Source organism: Phragmites australis, chromosome 21 (assembly GCF_958298935.1).
Source record: "Phragmites australis chromosome 21, lpPhrAust1.1, whole genome shotgun sequence".
NCBI lineage: Eukaryota > Viridiplantae > Streptophyta > Magnoliopsida > Poales > Poaceae > Phragmites > Phragmites australis.
Genome location: NC_084941.1, coordinates 22830794 through 22850658, shown reverse-complemented (window position 1 = coordinate 22850658; position 19865 = coordinate 22830794). Strand labels below are relative to the sequence as shown.

Genomic DNA, 19865 nt, shown 5'->3' with positions numbered 1-19865 from the left:
CCTCATCAGCTACAGCTCGTAGGACAATGTTCACATCCGGGGACCCTCCATTAAACATGCAAACATTGCGGTGCTTCCAGAGTTCCCAAGCACCTAGGATCACCAGGGTATTGAATCCTTTTCTCAGCTGTTTTTCGATCCTTTTTAGTGTGCTACACCACTAGCTAGAGAAAGAGTGAGCATCAGGTTGTGGCGCGACAGCTTGGAGGTCCACTCGCTGTAGCAAAGCAAGCCAAACCTGTCTGGCAACCACACACGACACTAGCAGATGTTGGATTGTCTCGTCATCCTGATCACAAAGTGGACATCCCGCCGGGTGCAGCAATCCCCGCTTGGCTAGTCGCTCTGCCGTCCAACACCAGTTGAGCACTGCAAGCCACAAGAAGAATTTTGCAGCGCAAAGGTGCCCATGATTTCCATATATGTTTCCACGACGCGAACCTGATGGACCCTACAAAACAAGCTTTATAGGCCGATTTAGTGGAGTAGACCCCCGATGCTGAAAGCTTCCAAACATGGTGGTCCTCTGTCCCTTCGTGTAGTTGCACCGCTTCCACCAGGTCCCAAAGTAGCAAGTACTCATCCAAAGCCAACACCGAAAGCATGCCTCTGATATCACTTACCCAATGTCGATCTAGCAATGCCTTGCCCATAGTCCGTCGGTTGAAAATTTGACACAGGACTAGTGCTGCAAGATGTGGCGTGCACTTTGAAATAGATCTTCCATGCAACCACTGGTCGGACCAAAACTTTGTGTTTTCTCCATCTTCGACTAGTGTCGCAGTAGCCATAGCAAATAGTGCCCCGACGTTGTGATGTACTGGCACCTGCAGACCTACCCAAGGGCGCGAAGGATCAGTTTTTTGTAACCAGAGCCAACGGACGCGAAGAGCCCAGCCTAGGGGGGGAAGATCATGGATACCTAGACCCCCATATTGAAGTGGCCTGCACACACAAGGCCGCAAAACCAGACAGTGCCCTCCATTCACATTCTCTCGACCCTTCCACAAGAAAGACCGCCTTCGTTTGTCAATCTCTTTCAGAACCCATTTAGGAAGGTCCATCACAATCATTTGGTAGATAGGAGTCGCTGAAAGGACAACACATATCAAAGTCAATCTTCCGGCACGGTTCAGTAGGTCAGCGATCTTGTCAAAAAGTGACTGAATATCCACCTTTGTCAGTTTCTTGAGCGACAATGGGAGCCCAAGATTAGTGGATGGGAAGCTGTTAAGCTCACAGGGTAGCTAGTCCTGCACGGTCCCCATATCGTCCTCCTCACATTGTATTGGTATAACCGAGCTTTTCAAAATATTCTTCTTGAGGTCAGATGCTTTTCCAAAAAACTTCAAGCACTCACTTGATAAGACTTAATTCCTCCGTAATGGGCCGGATGAACAGCACCACGTCATCGGCATAAAGGGACATGCGATGTTGTAGTCCACAACCTGTGAGGGAATGTAGCAATCCATCTTGGCATGCCTTGTTGACTAGAGAATTCAGCACGTCCATCACAAGAATAAACAACATGGGTATAGTGGATCGCCTTGTTGGAGCCCTCGATGGTGAGCAATCTCTTCTCCTGGCCCTCCGTTCATAAGGACCCAGGTGGAAGACGTAGAAAGGAGGCTGCAAAGCAAGTTGCACCATTGCCGACCAAACCCGAGGTGTTGGAGAACTTCTAGTAAGAAAGGCCGAGAAACCATGTCGAAAGCTTTTGAAATACCCAGTTTAAGAAGGATACTCTTTTCTTTTTGCCTATGGAGGTGCCGGGCTGTTTGCTGAACGAGAAGGAAATTATCCTGTACAGAACACCCCGGATAAAAAGCGCTTTGGTTGATAGAGACCATAGAAGGTAGTGATGGTGCCAATCTGTTGGCCATTAGCTTGGTCACCAACCTCGCAAAGCTATGAATTAGACTTATTGGGCGGTAATCTTTCACTTGGACAACATCAACTTTCTTTGGGATCAAAGTGAGGAATGTTGTGTTTAGTAATCGAAACTTCATTTTTCGTCCCTCCTGTACAGTTAGCAATTCCCGCATGAGTTCTTCCTTTATTATGAACTAGCAAGATTTGTAGAAATGCCCGGTGAACCCATCGAGACCCGGTGCTTTATCTTGGGGGAGAGTCTTAATCGTCGCCGTCACCTCCTCTTCGGTAAACAACTCTTCCAAGGAGCTGTGATCATGGTCATGGTGATGGAAAGAGCTCAGGTTCAGCGTGGTGTTCCTTAGCTCATCCAAACCCAATAAATCATCATAGAACTTGAAAACTGCTTCCTGCTTTTCCTGTTGAGAAGTGAGTAGATGATCACCAACTGGAAGTTTTGATATAAAGTTTTCCCTTTTCCTATGCTGAGCATGTAGATGGAAAAAGGATGTGTTTGCATCACCCTCCCATAGCCACAAAATGCAAGAATGCAAGCGTGCTATAGTGCGTTCGAGGGAGGCCAAACCTAGACAATGCCTCTTCAACCTCTTACATAGCCATTCCTCTCCCTCCGTGAGCTACCGGGAGTCTTGAGCTATTTCCAGGTGATGCAATAATTCCTTTGTCATAGAAAGCTAGAGTTTGATATTACCTACACTTTTCTCGTTCCAGCTTTGCAAACCCTTGCTTAGCCGCATCATTTTGAAGTATAGGAGCTTGACTGGGCACGTAGCTGAAACAGGTGTATTCCAATTCTCCTATACAAAATAATGAAAACCATCGAGAGATGGCCAAAAGCTCTGGAAATGAAAGATGCGCTTTCCTCGGATGTTTATCTTGAGCCCAAGGAGAAGCGGGCAATGATCGAACACGCCCGACGCTGCTCTTTGTAACAAAGAATCTGGAAAGAGCACTTCCCAATCCACTGAACAAAAGGCATGATCCAATCTCACAAGGGTTGGCGATTCTCGTTCGTTGGACCATGTGTACTTGCAACCAAGCAGGGTGATTTCCTTCAGCTCAACATCATCAAGCAGTCGGCGGAATCTCCCCATCATAGCACGATTAACATTGGTGTTATTCTCGTTTGCAGCCTGATAGATCAAGTTAAAATCGCCCACCACTAGCCACGGCCTGTTGCAAAGTGCGCACACATCATGCAACTCTTGGAGGAACAACAACTTTTCAGCATCAAGTTGTGGGCCGTATACCCCTGTGAACCACCAACTGTGGCCTTCTTGGTTGGAAAATTGCATCAAGGCGGAGGAGTCCACTCTAGTGCCAATAGCCTCACAAATGATCGCTTTCCAAATGATCAGTATACCTCCTCTTGTACCGTCAGCCGGGAGAGTGACGTACTAGTCATAGTCTGACCCAAACACCGAGAGAAGAAGATGAGGCAAAATAGTGGCCACTTTCGTCTCTTGTAGACAAATGATGTCTGCCTTGGATGATAGAACCACATCACGGACAGCATTACGCCGGGCCTATCATTGAGACCCCGCACGTTCCAAACCAAGATAGAAGAGGCATCCATAGAGAAAATTATCAAAGAACAACCACTGTAAGCTTTGTATAGTCAAGCGATTGTCACTAGTTCATTCGTGATCCTAACCTAATCAGTGTGATTAGAGGACCAGCCGAAAATAGCATTCTACACCATCAAATGAGCAAGGGATAACGGCTACTAAAAGAGGCGACTATATGCATCTTGTGCTTGCTGATGAACCTGTTCTTGGCCTGAAATTATTCCTAGCTCCTTCATGATGTTGCACCTTGCTCGATGGTCCAAATTGCTTGGAGGCCAAGGTCCCACACCGACTTGCCTCCTACTGTGCCAGGGAACTTGGCCCAATGGGGGTGCGTTCCTTCGTCTCTTCAAGACTTTGGGCGGAGGGAGAACCCCCTTGACGGGCTCAGAAATGTTGGAGATGAAGATATTCGAGCGCGTAGGGTAGGATTCTGGTGCCTGCAATGCATCATGGTCGCCATTTTGATTCAAGTCCAGTGAGGCGACGGCTATAGCAAATGGCATGTCTCGCTCGTTGCCTGGGCACAATGAAGGTGGTATGGGCGTGGAAAGCATTGTGGACACAGTAGCAGAAACACTTCTCACATGATGTCGTTGCCTGGAGTACACCTATAGAGGTTCAATAACCCATGGAATGGCATCTCCAGAACTGGTAATGATAGCATTAGGTTCAGCGGACAACGCACATTTGTTTTCAGCAAAGATTGTGACCGGAACGAGAGGCAGAGGCCCAACCGACGAGTCAGGGATAGGCGTAGGTGGTCTTTTAATAAGACCAAGTGGAGGAAGAGGATCTCTAGAAATATACACCTACAGGCCACAACGTTCACCCGCCACAGGACCAATAGTAGCCTCCAGTGAATAGGGTGGTGGGGATGCAGCGCCAACGGCGATGTGGCTAGTGCTTCCTCGTAGACCCCTATTAAACATGGAGTCATGGGCACCGCCAGTAGCTTCCTTCTTCGTGTAGTCCACGCCTCCATGGTTCTGGGGGTGAAGTCCCTCTCTGGATGCTCGGGGCGTCCATGCACTTCAGCATGGCCTTGGTCTTCTTTGAGCTCCTAGAGAGCAGCTTGGTTGTGTGTGTACACTACGGATTCGACTGAGGTCGCGTTGAAACCATTGGGTGGCTCTTCCTGTGCTTCGGGAAAGAGCAAGTTATTAGAAAACTCCTGTAGCATAGGTTCACAGTATGTTGTAAGCAGCTGCAGCACTATGCCTTCCTTCAATTGAACCACTTATAAACTGTAGTCTGCCTTGCATTTCTTAAATTGCATCTGCCATTGGTCTTTGTGCTCCTCTCTCGGGATGAGGACCCAGACCATCTTCTTTGGTTTGTGCTTGGTGTTCTGCCATGGCACTTCTTCTTTGGCAAGCGCACGTCCGAGTGCCACCTCCTACCTGTGGCCTAAGCACTTGCACGACCTCAGAGTGTCAAACGATGCATGGAGGTAGGAGCAGAGCTGGCTCCTTCCACGCATCTCCTCATCATCATTGGTCCTGCCACCTTCAACTATGTTGCTTCTGCTCCCTGTCACACGCGACGAGATTGAAGTGGCCTAGTGTCGACGAGGACCCTATCTATCTTCTCTATCACTGCCATGGTCATCATCTCTGCAGGCCCGATCTTCACTTATCTGTTTGCAGGCGTGTGGTGGGTGAATCTCATAGATCTCTCTCTCTCTCTCTCTCTCTCTCTCCATCCGGCACACCCATGTGCCAGACGAACTCCCAATGCCAACGTCAGCTGGGGTCCCAGCTGCTTGCCTGGCTCACATCAGGCGTACGATTCTCCTTGTTGATGACTTCTATGCTCTGTTCAAGCACTTGTTTCTACCTTATGCCCTTGTGTAGCTTTGCATGCATATTGTTGTTGATCTCTCTCAGCTTCTTAGAGTGTAAGCCCATGCCATGCTACTCCGGCACCGGGCCATACTTGTTTTTGCCCTTGTTGTTCAACGTGATGTTGTACTCCTCCTTCAGTGGCTTTGGCCCCTGCCCATCTCCTGTGCCCCCCATTACAAATGCCACCAGCGAGGCGAAGGTTACACGCCTGCTTGTCCTCAGGTCCTCTGCCAAATGCTCACCTGTATCAATGGATTGTGGCACATGGATGTGAACCCACTTGCGCGACGGTGGGCTACTGTGCGACGGTGGGCTAGTATGTGCTTGACACCTTCCGTGGTCCCAATGTAACGGCCTCTCTCACTCCTCTCTTCGTGGTGCAGCGTACCTGGGTCACGGCGAGTGACACGCGACTAGGGTGATGTGCTCCTACACTGTCGTGCCCACCTCCTATCATCATCTATGTCTTCATCGTCTCTGTTCCAGTCCTAGCATGCCTCCGGCTGTCTGCCGAAATGTTAGACAGGCGGCCTAGGTGTTTGGCCCCCTGCATCCTGTACCATCAACTTCTTGCTCTCAGCTGAAGGGACATTCGGGAACAGTGCAATCATCTTCTTGCTCTTCTTTGTTGCAGCTGGGACCTTACTTGGGTCTTCTCCGTCATGGTTGGGTTGGTGCAGGTTGTTTAGAAGTGCCTGGAGGTATGAATGATTTGCAGAAGCAAAGCTGTAGTTGGCTGATGGTGAGTGTGAGGTAGGGTGAAGCTTTGGAGAATCTTGAGGAAGTAGTGTATTGGAACGCTCTATGACCAGAACCCCAACACCTCCAGCATCGAGTGGGTTCTCTGCAAGCTGCTACCTTATGATATTTTCCTAGACAATTGAAACATTTACCTTGCATTTTTCTCTTGTAGCTCTCTTTCCTCTGCTGGGAACTAGCAGACGGTTAGGAAGTAAAAGTGGTCCTTGGCTAAGGTTCCTTCCTCCACCAGTATCTACCTTTCACCGTACATCATCCTTCATCACGCAAAATCTCCCCATGATCATCTCTAGCCCTGAGCTCTAAAGCGGATGATGCCCTTGGAGTTGCTGCACAAGCGTGTAGCTCGGTTGGTGAACGCATTGACGCCTGGATCTCCCGCTCACACGACTGACTGCAATGTGTAGCAGAGAGTGCCTCTGTTTTCTTTGGACTATGCATCTCCATGGCTTGAATGCAGTGTGAGTGACCCTGAGCAAAAGAGGAGTTGCGGTGTTCACCTGCCAGTGAAGAAAGCTCGGCGCTGCAGTGAGCCTGAGATTAGAGATTCTGCTGTTTCAACAGACTAGGGGAGGGGCGCCGACCAAGAGCAGCTCCATCCTTTATTGAAACTTCCTTTCTCGTGTCACCTTGCTCCATCAAGTGCAGTTCAGACAAAACAGTGGCCCGACAAGATGGCCAAAGCTTAGTGCATCCGAAGCCTGCGTACTGAGCCAATCGCCATTGGAGGTCTTGCGCTAGAGGATCCCGGGGGGGGGGGGGAGCACCTGGTAGCCCCAAGACCCACCTGAGAGCAAAGTGGCCACTGCCGCCCGCGAATACACCAGAACCTGACCAGACTAGTTTCTAGAAACAGCAATGACCCTCTGAAGCAGTGGATCTAGCAAAGAGTACTCTAGGATTTGCTGGATATGACCCCTCTCAAGCTGCAGATCTGGGGTCTTTGGAACTATCTCTTCCTCATCATGGGCGAGAAGAACTAGATCTAATGGGTTCTGAGGTGAAAGCAAGGAAGGGAAAGATGCGGAGACACGGATTGAGGGTGGGCAAGCAGGATTTGTTGTTGGGATTGGTGGATCTCAGTGGATCTTGGTGGGAGGAGGCAAGCAATTGCTAGGTCGCGAGAGCCCTCCTAACGGCTCCATCTATCTAACACAGTTTAAGTGAGTTGCCAACTTTGGACACAAGAAAATACGTACCTTCTTAATCTGAGGACATCTCAGTCCTCCTCCTGTCGCTTTTGTTGCCACCCATCTCTCCAAGCTCTTCATGTTGGATTGTGATCCGAATTATTGTTGGGCCATCCAAGGGACGCCTTCGGCCCATGTTCCGGAACAGTCCGTATTAGACTCGAGTCGTATGTGTCCACCCTTATAAATATATCTTATAAGTTGCAAGGAGAGTTGAGACACTCATTTAATCTCTTGCATTGTACACATCCCTGATATAGTGAAGATTATCGATTGGCGCCTGTGATTTTTTCCCGCGAGGGTTTTCCACGTAAAAATCGTGTCTTGTGTTCGATCCTATCATGCTTGATTTCTTACAAGTGGTACCAGAGCAGGATTGGGTCTACACAAGAAACACTAGAAAAAAATAGATAGGTTTCTTTTTCTCGTCGCCTCGGATTCTTCTCGTCGAGTCGACCGAAGCCATCTCTGATTTTCACTGACGTACCCCACTAGCTGCACGGACGGCTGGATCTCCCTTTTTTTACGATTTTGCTATGTGCACCCTAGACCAAACATTGCCATTGATAAGAAAACTCCAATTGAGGTATGGTCTGGTTCTCCAGTTGATTATTCAAAATTGAGAGTTTTCGATTGTCCTACTTATACTCACGTTGATAATGGTAAATTATAGCCTAGAGCTATTAAGTACATCTTTCTTGGTTATAAATTTGGTGTTAAATGTTATAAATTGTGGAATTCTGCAACACAAAAGGTGGTGATTAGTAGGAATGTTATCTTTAATGAATTTGCTATGTTGCCTAATGCTCTTGTTCAGAGTCAGCAGAGTTCAGTGTGCAGGTGGAGCATTTTATTAATGCAGAAAGTACACCAGATGCTGCTGTCCAAGATGCACCTATTGCTAAAAATTTATTTATTAACCATGATTCGTCTAGTGTTCCACCTTCTTCTTCCGTTGTGCAGCCTACACAATATTCTATTGCAGTTGACAGGCCTATAAGACAAATTAATCCACCCAAGAGGTTAATTGAGGAGTGTAATATTGTTGCCTATGCTTTGAGTTGTGCAGAAGAAGTTGAAGGTAATACAGAACCTTCTAATTATAATGAGGCTATTACTTCATCTGATTGCAATAATTGGATGACTGCAATACAAGATGAAATGGAGTCACTTGAAAAGAATGGTACTTGGAATTTAGTCAAATTACCAAAAGAAAATAAGCCTGTTCGTTGCAAGTAGATTTTCAAAAGAAAGAAGGGTATTTCTCCTAATGAAACAGCAAGGTATAAAGCAAAGTTGGTTGCTAAAGGCTATAGCCAGATTCCAGGGATTGATTATAATGATGTCTTCTCCCCTATTGTGAAGCATAATTCTATTCACACTTTACTAAGTATTGTTGCTATGCGTGATTATAAACTTGAGCAATTAGATGTTAAAACTGCATTTTTACATGGGGAGTTAGATGAAGATATTTATATGGATCAACCCGAAGGTTTTATTATTCCTGGAAAAGAAGACCTTATCTGTAAATTAAAGAAATCTCTTTATGGTTTGAAGCAATCCCCTAGACAGTGGTACAAGAGGTTTGACTCATTTATGCTCTCTAATGGTTTTAAGCATTCTGATTATGATAGTTGTGTCTATTTGAAGATTGTTAATGGTTCAGCTATTTATTTGCTTCTCTATATTGATGTGTTGATTGCTGCAAAGGATAAATAAAAAATAGCTAAATTGAAATCACAATTGAGTAGTGAATTTGAGATGATGGATTTAGGTGCAGAAAAGAAAATTCTTGGCATGGAGATCATTAGAGATAGGAAAGTTGGCAAGTTATATCTTAGTCAACAAGACTATATTGAGAAGGTCCTTCGTTGTTTTAATATGCATGATGAAAAACCAATGAGTACTCCGTTAGCTGTACATTTCAAATTATCTTCAGCGTTATGTCCTGAGTCAGATTATGATGTTGAGTCCATGTTTGGAGTTTCATATTCAAGTGCAGTTGATTCACTTATGTATACTATGGTCTGTTCTCATCCTGATTTATCTCATGCACTAAGTCTTGTTAGTAGATTCATGGCTAATCCTGGAAAAGAGCATTGGAAAGCTGTTATGTGGATTTTTAGATATCTGCGTGGTACTTTTAATGCTTGTTTGCAGTTTGGGAAATCTGGAGATGGACTTGTTGGTTATGTTGACTCAGATCATGCTGGTGATTTGGACAAGAGTAGATCTCTCATAGGTTATGTTTTCACCATTGATGGTTGTGCTGTTAGTTGGAAAGCATGTTTGCAGGGTACTGTTGCTTTATCAACTAGTAAAGCGGAATATATGGCTATTTCTGAAGCATGCAAAGAAGCTGTTTGGCTGAAAGGTTGTATACTGAGCTTTATAGAGATAATTCTTGTATTAATATTTTCTGTAATAGTCAGAGTGCTATTTGCCTTACAAAGGATCAAATGTTTCATGAAAGAACAAAGCATATGGATGTGAGGTATCATTATATTTGAGATGTCATTGCTCAATGTGATATCAAAATATGTAAGATAAGCACTCATGATAATCTTGCTGATATGATGACAAAACCAGTTTCTGCTATTAAATTTGAGCTATGCTCAAGTTTAGTTGGTGTTACAGTTTGAGTCTTAGAGGCTTTTGGCGTCGGTGATATTTATTATTGAAGGGAGTTCATTGATGATTCTTTATTTGCTACAAGATGGAATTTGTCTCAAGATGGAGTTTGTTGGATTGTGATCCGAATTCTTGTTGGGCCATAAAAGGGACACCTTCGGCCTATGTTCAGGAATAGTCCGTATTAGACTTGAGTTGCATGTGTCCATCCCTATAAATATATCTTGTAAGCTGCAAGTAGAGTTGAGATGCTCATTGTAATCCCCTGCATTGTACACATCCCTGATATAGTGAAGATCGCCGATTGGCGTCCGTGGTTTTTTCCCGCAAGGGTTTTCCACGTAAAAATCATGTCTCATGTCCGATCCTGTCGTGCTTGATTTCTTACACTTCAGATCACGTAACTCGAGTTCATCTAGTGCTGGAAGTGTCATGGATGCCATATCGCTACATAAGCTCCGCAATTTGTCCAAACATTCCGGATAAAGAACTTGAAGAGCATTCAAATGACAGAATTGTTTTCCTGCGTATTCAAGAAAAAAAAGAAATTCCTCACACATTGTACAACCAACTAAATGGAGTTTAGTCAAGTGCTGCAAGAAACTAAGATCTGTCATCCAAGTTGCCAAACTAGTGCCTTTGTAGCTAACTATCCCTATCATCTCCAGCCCACTGTGAGGTTTGAGAGCATCTAGCGCATTTTTATGACAAGCTTTACCTCGAGGACATAACTATTCCAATTCAGAGATAAGTGAGTGAGTTTCTCTTTCACTCCAAGACTGACTGCTGTTACATGACCTTCATTTACATATTCTAGGCCATGTAAGACTAACTCTCTTGCAACCAGATCTAGCACTCACCACAAAATAAGTTAGTCTGCAGAGTTGTCTTAGGTCTGGAGGCATGGACTTCAGTGATTCACACCCATTAGTATAGAGATGTCTGAGGCTCGTCATATATTTCATACCTTTTGGAAGTTGACCAAGCCGACTGCAATGAGAAAGGTCCAAAGTCTGTAGATTATACAATATCCTTATTTCTTCAGGAAGTTCTCTGATCTTGCTATTATTTGCGAAACTAAGATACCTTAGGTGTTGTAAGTGCCTTGGTCCAAGTGGAAGTTCAAGCAATTCAAAGAGCTGTAGTACTCGTAGAGAATCATACTTTGATAAGTGTGGCGCTGAAACATTAGAGACCTTAAATTGATACAACAATGTCCGGAGTGTTGAAGATTGTTTCTTCAGAAAATGATCCAAAATTCGTCTATGGTATGACGAGAACAAGTGGCGTGCATCACTCGACAACAACTTCATTTGATTGGATTACTCTTATAGTGACGCATTCCTTTCCCATAACAGAGAGTGCTATGTCATGCATAAGATCATGTATTTTGTATGTGGTTCTTCTACGAAGCTGCTTCCTTTGTCCGTACTGTATCAGAGAAGTTTGTTTCACATCTTGAAAGAAAGACCTCCAAGTTAGCTCTGTGAAAGTTTCTGCCAACCGTTTCAGGACGGTCTTCTTTTTTATACAAACACACACGCACACCCTACCACAAATCTGTAGAGAATGCTACACGTCATGTTCCTCTAATCCTCTGTAATACTTTGTTTGATGATATTTTGTTCATAACCTTGGGATATATTCTATCATCAGTGTATATGTCAAAGATGATATGCATATTCACATGTGTGCTATCCAAGAAGCAAGGAAAAAGAAAGCAAGAAAGCAAGCGCCTGCATGGGCATTGACGTACATGCATGATAAAGAGTGCATGCATTCACAAACCATGTTCTTTTTTTTTCTTTCTCTCTCTCCAAAATACATACATGAATACATACAGCGTGGCCGGAGCGCGAGTTAACCTGCGCACGATTGCACGTACGTACAATACAGGATCGACGAACCTATCAACTTATCGATATACGGAGCCCTCGACAAAAGTATAATCATATATTTTGATATGAGCTCATACATGCTACTCAGGAAGTAAGGAGAAGGAAAAAAAAAAGAAAGCAAGGCAACTTCATGCATGGGACATGCACGTACACATGCCAAATAAATCTAGAGTGCATGCACGTACATGCCCTCACCAAAGGCTCTCCAAAATACGTACTCTTATGTGTATAGCTCGGCGAGAGACGTGGGATGGCACCTGTTCTTCACACGCAAGTTAGCCGCCGCGCGGCTGCGCGTACATGCAATATGGGATTGACGAATCCGATATACAGAGCGCTCGATGAAGATTCTGCAAGCTCACGTATCTGAGGCTGGACCTCTTCTTATCTAGCCATGGCATGGTTTTGACAGACCCAAGTCAAGGAGCGACGTTCTCATCCAACGGAGCAGCTCAACTACCTTCGAGAATCGCGCGCATGCTGAACAGAATAGCGGCGGCGCTCCCTCGCGATGCCTTCTCTCCACTGGCTGTCCTAGCTACTGACTATAAAAGGACCTACAGAGGACAGAGGAAGGGCATCGACAACACATATATACACATGGTCAGGAGAGAAACAGATCGACGATCAAACACCCGTCGCCATTCACATCTACACGCATACAGTCGTCTTGCCACAACCACGTCGCACGCCGTCGGGAGCCCGTTGATCTTCTGCTAGCCGACGTCCCCGACGGTCGATCAACGACTACACAGGCGTGCGGACTGTCTGCCGGGGCTTGGAGGTCGATTTGCCAAGGACCGGAAAGCAGAGAAACCATCTACTAGCACAACGTGAAGAAAAGCACAAGCCAGGAGGGAGATGGAGGTCACGTCGGCCATGGGTAAGAATGCATTTTGATGTTTTCTATCTCTCTTTCTGCTCAGAACACATGCATGGAGCCATGGCTTGCCCTTCGCCACCATGGACGCCGTAGCCGAGAATGCCAAGCCCACCACAGAGGATGCCGATGAGATCCTGAGCTGCACCGACATTCAGATGGCCGCCCTCCTAGTGAAGGACGTCGTTGTACTCGCGGCTCGGGCCACTGCAATCGTCCCTAGAGGTGCTACTGGAGTTCGTCCTCGTGCTGCCCATAATGGAGCCCTTCACTACTGCGACCTGTTCGTCATACGAGACGTCAACATTCGCTGTCCAATCTGCCGCGTTCATCGCCAAGTACAAGATGGTGCCACCCGGCGAAACAGCCGACTTCACCAAGAGCGCCTCCAGGAGATCGCCGAGATCGGCGTTGAGGCCACCAAAGATGTCACCAAGGCCGTCGAGATTATCTACGAGTCGACGATGATGGCGCTGAAACCACAGAGTTCAGTGTGTGTGCCACAGTGGAGGGGCTGGTGTCGCCGATGCCAAGGTTGTCGAAGTGCCGCGCTATCGCATGGATTCTCGACGTCACCATGATGGCCTTCAGAGTCATCACGAGCAAATGGGAGACCAAATAACATACGTACATGAATTAGTGCATGCATGTGTACATGCGTGTATCTGCATTAATGAACATGTACATGCGCATGTGCTACTGCATACAAGTAAATTGAAGTGTAGCACTTGGGTCTAAAGGCACCGCGGATGGAGTTCCCCGGTTTACACGCGTCCACTTCCCGACGTCCGTCTCCACCATTTCCTTTCTCCTACTTCTGACCTCGACCACGCTGCCAAGTCATCGAATCAGACAAGCCGAGCACTACCATGGACGTTCTCCCATCTACTACAATGACTACGTGACGTTTGCGACCGACGAGGCCAGACGACCAGGGCAGGTGCAGCTAACGCATTAGCTGCGCTACCATCAGCTCATGGACCTACGAGGCCATGGATGACGCTGACGCCCTCATCTACACCAACCACATCATCACATGCATGGAGAACGCAAAGCGAAGACTGAAGAAGACGACCACGTACACAGCTTAATCAGAGGTGTTCTGTGAGCTCGACTCGCGGATGTAATTAACTAGGAGTCTTTTGAGGCCCTGGGAACTAGAGGACAACGTCGCCCAAGTCAGATTGCCGTCAGCAGGCTATGGAGCACGCACACATATATGGGAACCTATATTTATATTATCTAATATGAATAAAATGTGTTCCCTAACTTTTGTCTTTTGTCTATTTATTTTGTGTACTTAGGTACACTGGCACGCCCGCACCCTTATGCCTAGGGCCGATAAATTCTAGATGGATTTCTCGCATCCAAACATACTTCTAGCTTATTCAGACTGACAAACTATAGTCCAAGTGCAATAGTAGATTATCACGACTGTACTTACTCATGCGTCAACACTACAAGAGTACTTATTCATAGTAGAATAGCTTTGAAACAAAGAGCACAATTCCATGACAGCGTTATACAAGAATAATGGAAACAAAAGGGTACCACACGTCTACAAGAGTACTTATTTTGCAGAGCTTCTCCAGTTGTGCAACTTGGATTATATTTTGTCAACATTTGTCTTGTTGCGGCCTCCCATTCCACATCTTGCATTCTATATTTCAGATTTCAGGACAAACATTGGGTCTCTGTTCAGGAATTCTCGTCGCTCCAGATTGCTCGATCTTTACACCAAGGGATAGCATATTTCCACGTTTTTGGGTCCCGTAGTTTAGGCCCTGTAGATAGATAAGGAAAATGGTGTAACAATTTACCTATGTACGTTAGCTGCACCTAAATCTCTACTACTTAAAATATTAAAAAATACGAAATGATTCCTGAAGCGTTCACGTGATCTGCCCTCCCCTCCCACACCCTCCTGTGTTAGCGCTGCGCGTGCGGGCACCCTCCCACATGTGTCCCGCACACTCTCGCGTCTGACGTGCAAAGCACGTGCAGCCAACTAGTAAAACAAATAACCTAATAAACTACGATATGGGGTCACCAATCACAACGAATTATGGATAGGATAGGAAAACATTTCCATGATATTGACAGTCCTAATATATATATTTTTTTGAAAAATAGACAGTAACTAAATCATTGTAGAGTATTGAGAAAAATAGATTCAGGAAATCAAGGACATCACAAGTCACAACTAATGTATAGCTATAGGTGTACTCTAGCCCGTTTCGATCGATAATGTAATTTAAGTTGTTGTACTGAAACAAAATAATCATTGAAGATATAGCTAGTGCAAATCATTAATAGCATATGCCTTTCGATGGGTTGCCTTCCTCCGACCTATCCACCAGACTACCCGTCCATAAAGAAAGGTACGGTATAAAGAGGAATTTCTATAGGAAAAATAAAAGTTCATAAACTTGAGTCTTAATGTCTGTTTAGCACAGCTCTAGATTCGAGATCCATACTGAATCTGGAGTTTGTATAATAAAATAAAGTGATTTAAACATTTATTTTTTTCCAAAATAAAAACCAAATAACTCAACTAAATACCCTTAATCTACATACAGTTCTAGACATTAGATTTCTTAGAGCTCGATATGACCAGCTTTAAAAAAATCTAGGATTTGGATCCGTGCCAAACGACCCAGCAAATAAATTTCTATAAGAAAAATATACAAGGTAATGTGATTAAAATTTTCAAGTTCAGACCACAAGGTGTGGATTTATAGCATGTAGGAAAACAAGAAAATGAAATTGAAATGTACCTTCACGTGGATGGCTTGAATGAGCATGTGATAAGTCTCTGCGTTCAAGGTTGTTGAGCCGCTCTTGATGGTATTTGTAAAGTGGCTTCATATCTATGGCTGGGCAATATATGATCGTAAGTTCCCGAAGACCAGAGCAACTCTCAAGGCCACCAGGTAAGGATGTCAGGCGCTTGCAGCGAAAAAGACTGAGCCGTTCTAATGATCGCAGGCCTCCCAAGGAATCAAGTGACTGCAATTTATTGCAGCCATAAATGTATAAAGCAACAAGTGCATCCAGCTGTCCTGACATCGAACAGAGCTCCAGGCAGTCATCAATAAATAACCACTTGAGGGACGGTGGTAGGTTTGGAAGTGCTACCAACTTATGACAACCCAATATGTGTAGACTTTCTAGGCATGGTGGAGGATGATTTGGTGGTGATGATGATTGCTCTGGCACGTGGCTGGTGGATGCTTCGTCGTTGCTTGGTGGATGTGTGGTCGTTGTACATGGCCCAAACTGTTCCTCCTTCCTCCATATGGACTCAAGATTAGGGCAGCAAGAAATGTCAATACTTGTGAGGGACGGGGGAAGGATGAAGAGCTCGACCAAGCTTTCACATCCGAAAATAAATATTGAGTTTAGATGTGGCAGCACCTGATCCGTTGTTTGTGTTGGTTCAGCCGTCAGCTGTGTTGGCCCTATTAGCTTATTACAGCTATAAATCTGCAATTGCTTCAAGGATACCAAGTTTCTGAACACTTCCTCCGGCCAGTAGATAAGTACATCACAATTATGGATTGTCAAATCTATGAGTTTTCCAAACCATTTCCATACCCCAGTTGATGGTGGTGATGGACTTGAGGGGAAGAAAAAGTTGCAGCCATCCAATCTCAGTTCTGACACAGATGATTCATCATTCTCAAAATCCAGCTGAGGTGTTGTTTCTCTACTTCGAACAGCTAGTGTTAGCTTGGACAGGAGCGACATATAGGATGATCTAACTATTGCTAAGGACAGCTTCGGTTTCTCTTCATTCACCTCGACGACCTTGAGCTTTGCTGCATCAGGCAGAGTTGCCAACTTTGGACAGTTATGAATGCATACCTTCTCAAGCAGAGGACATCTCAGTTCTTCTCCGCCTGTTCCTTCTGTTGCCACCCATCTCTCCAAGCTGTTCAGATCACGTAACTCGAGTTCAATTAGTGCTGGAAATGTCATGGATGACATATCACTACATAGGCTCTGCAATTTGTCCAAATTTTCCAAATAAAGAACTTGAAGAGCATTCAAATGACAGAATTGAGGGAATTCCTCACACATTGTACACCCAACTAAATGGAGCTCAGTCAAGTGCTGCAACAAACTTGGATCTGTAATCCAGGCTGGCAAACTAAAGCCTTTGTAGTTAACTATCCTTAGCATCTCCAGCCCACTATGAGGTTTGAGAGCATCTAGCACATTTTTATGACAAGTCTGTACGGATTCTTCGCGGCCTTCACCAGACCATTGAAGAGACAAATGCGTCAATTTCTCTTTATTCCGAAGACCGGCTGCTATTGCATGAGCTTCAGTAACATTTTCTAGGCCATGCAATGCTAATTCGCCACAAAGGTTTAACTTCTGCAGTTCTCCCACATTACTGCAACCAGAGCTAGCACCGACCACAAAATAAGTTAGAGTCTGCAGAGAAGTCAGTTGCCTGAGGTCTGGAGGCATGGACTTCAGTGATGCACACCCATTAGTATAGAGATGTCTGAGGCTTGTCATATATTTCATACCCTTTGGAAGTTGACCAAGATGCTTGCAATGAGAAAGGTCCAAAGTCTGTAGATTATACAATGTGCTTATTTGCTCAGGAAGTTCCCTGATCTTCCAATTATTTGCGAAACTAAGATACCTTAGGTGTTGTAAGTGCCTTGGCTCAAGTGGAAGTTCTCGCAATTCAAAGAACTGTAGTACTCGTAGAGAATTATACTTTGATAAATGTGGCGCTGAGCCACGAGTGTACTTATCTGGATACAACAATGTCCGGAGTGTTGAAGATTGTTTCTTCAGAAAATGATCCAAAACTGGTGTGTGGTCTGATGATGAGAACAAGTGGCGAGCATCGCTCGACAACAACTTCTCTTGATTGCTTGGATTATTTAAAGTGACACATTCCTTTCCCATAACAGAGAGTGCTATGTCATGCATAAGATCATGTATTTTGCATGTGGTTCTTCTACGAAGCTGCTTCCTTATTCCATACTCTATCGGAGAAGTTGGTTTCACGTCTTGAAAGAATGACCTCCAAGTTAGTTCCATGAAAGTTTCTCTACCAACCGTTTCAGGACGGTCTTCTGCCTGTGTCGGTATGAAGTCATGTGCCATCCATAATTGGATCAAAGTATCCACATAAATCTCATAATCTTTGGGAAACACAGCACAAAATGCAAAGCACAGCTTCATGTGAGATGGTAGGTCGTCATAGCTGAGCTTGAGTATAGGTAAAATTCCGTTCTTCTCATTGCAAATGTTGCTTTTGGTTAATATATCATTCCATTCTTGTATACTAGTCTTAGTACTCAATGTGGAGCCAACAGCTTTGGCTGCTAAAGGAGAGCCATCACACCTATCCACAATCTTGTCAACAATATCATCTAGCTGATCACAATTTGGCTTCTGCAAACTAAAAGCTCTACTCTCGATCATTTCCTTTAGATACTTCTTACCCAACTTTTGAAGATTATAAGCTTCAACTACACCTGCGGTCATAATTCGTGCTACTTCTGCATCACGAGTCGTGGCCAGTACTGCACTACCCTTACCACCCTGCTTAAGGCAAGTCTTAAGTTTTCCCCACTTATCAGCATCCCGATTCCATATATCATCCAACACAATGAGGTACCTTTTCCCACTTACTTCTTTCTGGAGATCCTGTAGTGCTTTATCACGATCATTCGCCTTGGTGTTGCAGATGTTATTTGCAATATTACCAACATCAAAATTATCTGACACACAGCACCACTTTCGCAGCTCAAAATGCTTCTCAATTTCTGGATCATTGTAAATAAGCTGCACAAAGGTAGTCTTGCCTATCCCACCGACCCCAACAATGGGAAGGACCATGAGATCTTCGTTGTTGCCAGGATCTCGCAATATTTTTGAAATCTTCTTCCTCTCCTCATCTCTGGATTTGCTAATAATATCCCTCTCGGAGTCGACCATTATGGAATCTGTTTGTCGCCACTGCTTTGACGGTGGTGCTTCCAGCTGGTGTGGAGTGAACGCAAATGCATTCATCTCTGCGACAAGGACATCGATGATATGCACAATCCTGCGCAGCTTCTTGCCCATCCTGTAGCGGAAAATGATGGGGTTATAAGTGGGGAAGAGGCTTACAACATCCATGCCAAGCATGCTGTAGTGGCCCTTCTTCTTGGCGTCGCGCCGGAGCGCCTCGTACTTGAACTCGTCGAAGACATCACTAGCCTCATAGGAGACCTTCTTGAGTGCTTCAAGCCAGGCACTTACTCCAGCCCGGTAAGCACCCTTCTCCTCTGCATCACTGATGACGTCCAGGATGGCTGGCAGCCTGCGCTTCAGGATCTCGCGCTGCTCCTCCATGCCTTCCATCACCTTGTACTGGTCCAGGAGGTAGCTGGACGCCTTCTCCCTTACCATGGCGATTAGCGGCCCGACCACAAGCTCAGCCATGCTTGCTCTCACAACTCACAAGAACACACGCACAGAACAGCAGCAAACGCAAGTGCAGAGGAGAAATGATATGGTGGAGCGATTCTTGGGAATTCACATAAGAATCGCATTCGCGTGAAAAGCACGCAAGATAAAGTTATTCGCGTGAAAAGCATGCAGGATAAAGTCATTCAGGACAGCAATAATGCAAACCACCTTGTCATGGGCCAGGATAGAAAGAACTAGCACTAGTTTGAGGAGCCGATAGATCAAAGAAAAAGCAAGATGTTTTTTTTATCCATCATCAGTCTACTAAGCTCAGAAATAGTACTCAATTTGACAAATCTTGCATCAGCTCGCACATTATCAATGTAAATATGAAGCTCACGACTAAGATCTTTCAGTTGCCTTAATTAAAATTATCAGGGTACGACTTAGCCAATTCCATCAAACTCTCAAATTCGAAAGCATCAAAAGAATTCTTGGGATTAAAATCAACAATGTGGGTAAGCAATTCAGAATTTATCTCATTGAAACAGTCACTAAATTATGTAAGCTGCAAGTCAATAACTGGGTTTAAGCAATCATAACTGGGTTTAAGTAAATTTTATAACGCTCGGTCTTACGTGTAAACCCTCATCAGGTGTCGACACATGTTTTCCACCACGCAGACACATACGCACATAAGTCGTTGAACTAAAAGTAAATGGTGTGAATGAAGATCTTGCTAGAGTCTTAAAAAGATTTTATAAAATATGCTT

General features: G+C 44.9%; 1 protein-coding gene across 1 annotated transcript; it reads right to left on the bottom strand.

Annotated features, from left to right (window-relative positions):
- Positions 1-14110: 14110 nt before the first annotated feature.
- On the bottom strand, positions 14111-19255 carry LOC133903499 (putative disease resistance protein RGA4). The gene is made up of 2 exons (XM_062344908.1): positions 15444-19255; positions 14111-14450 (listed from the first exon to the last, which is right to left on the bottom strand). The coding sequence occupies exons 1-2, from the start codon at positions 19123-19125 to the stop codon at positions 14365-14367; spliced, it is 3768 nt and encodes a 1255-aa protein (XP_062200892.1). The 5' UTR covers positions 19126-19255; the 3' UTR covers positions 14111-14364.
- Between the last annotated feature and the right edge of the window lie 610 nt (positions 19256-19865).

What these genes read in the sequence shown, in the direction of transcription:
- LOC133903499 (XM_062344908.1), bottom strand. Translation starts at nt 19,125, where the DNA reads ATGGCTGAGCTTGTGGTCGGGCCGCTAATCGCCATGGTAAGGGAGAAG. An exon ending in TTCAAGCCATCCACGTGAAG is followed by an intron (nt 14,451 to 15,443) that starts GTACATTTCAAT and finishes ATCTATCTACAG; the next exon opens with GGCCTAAACTACGGGACCCA.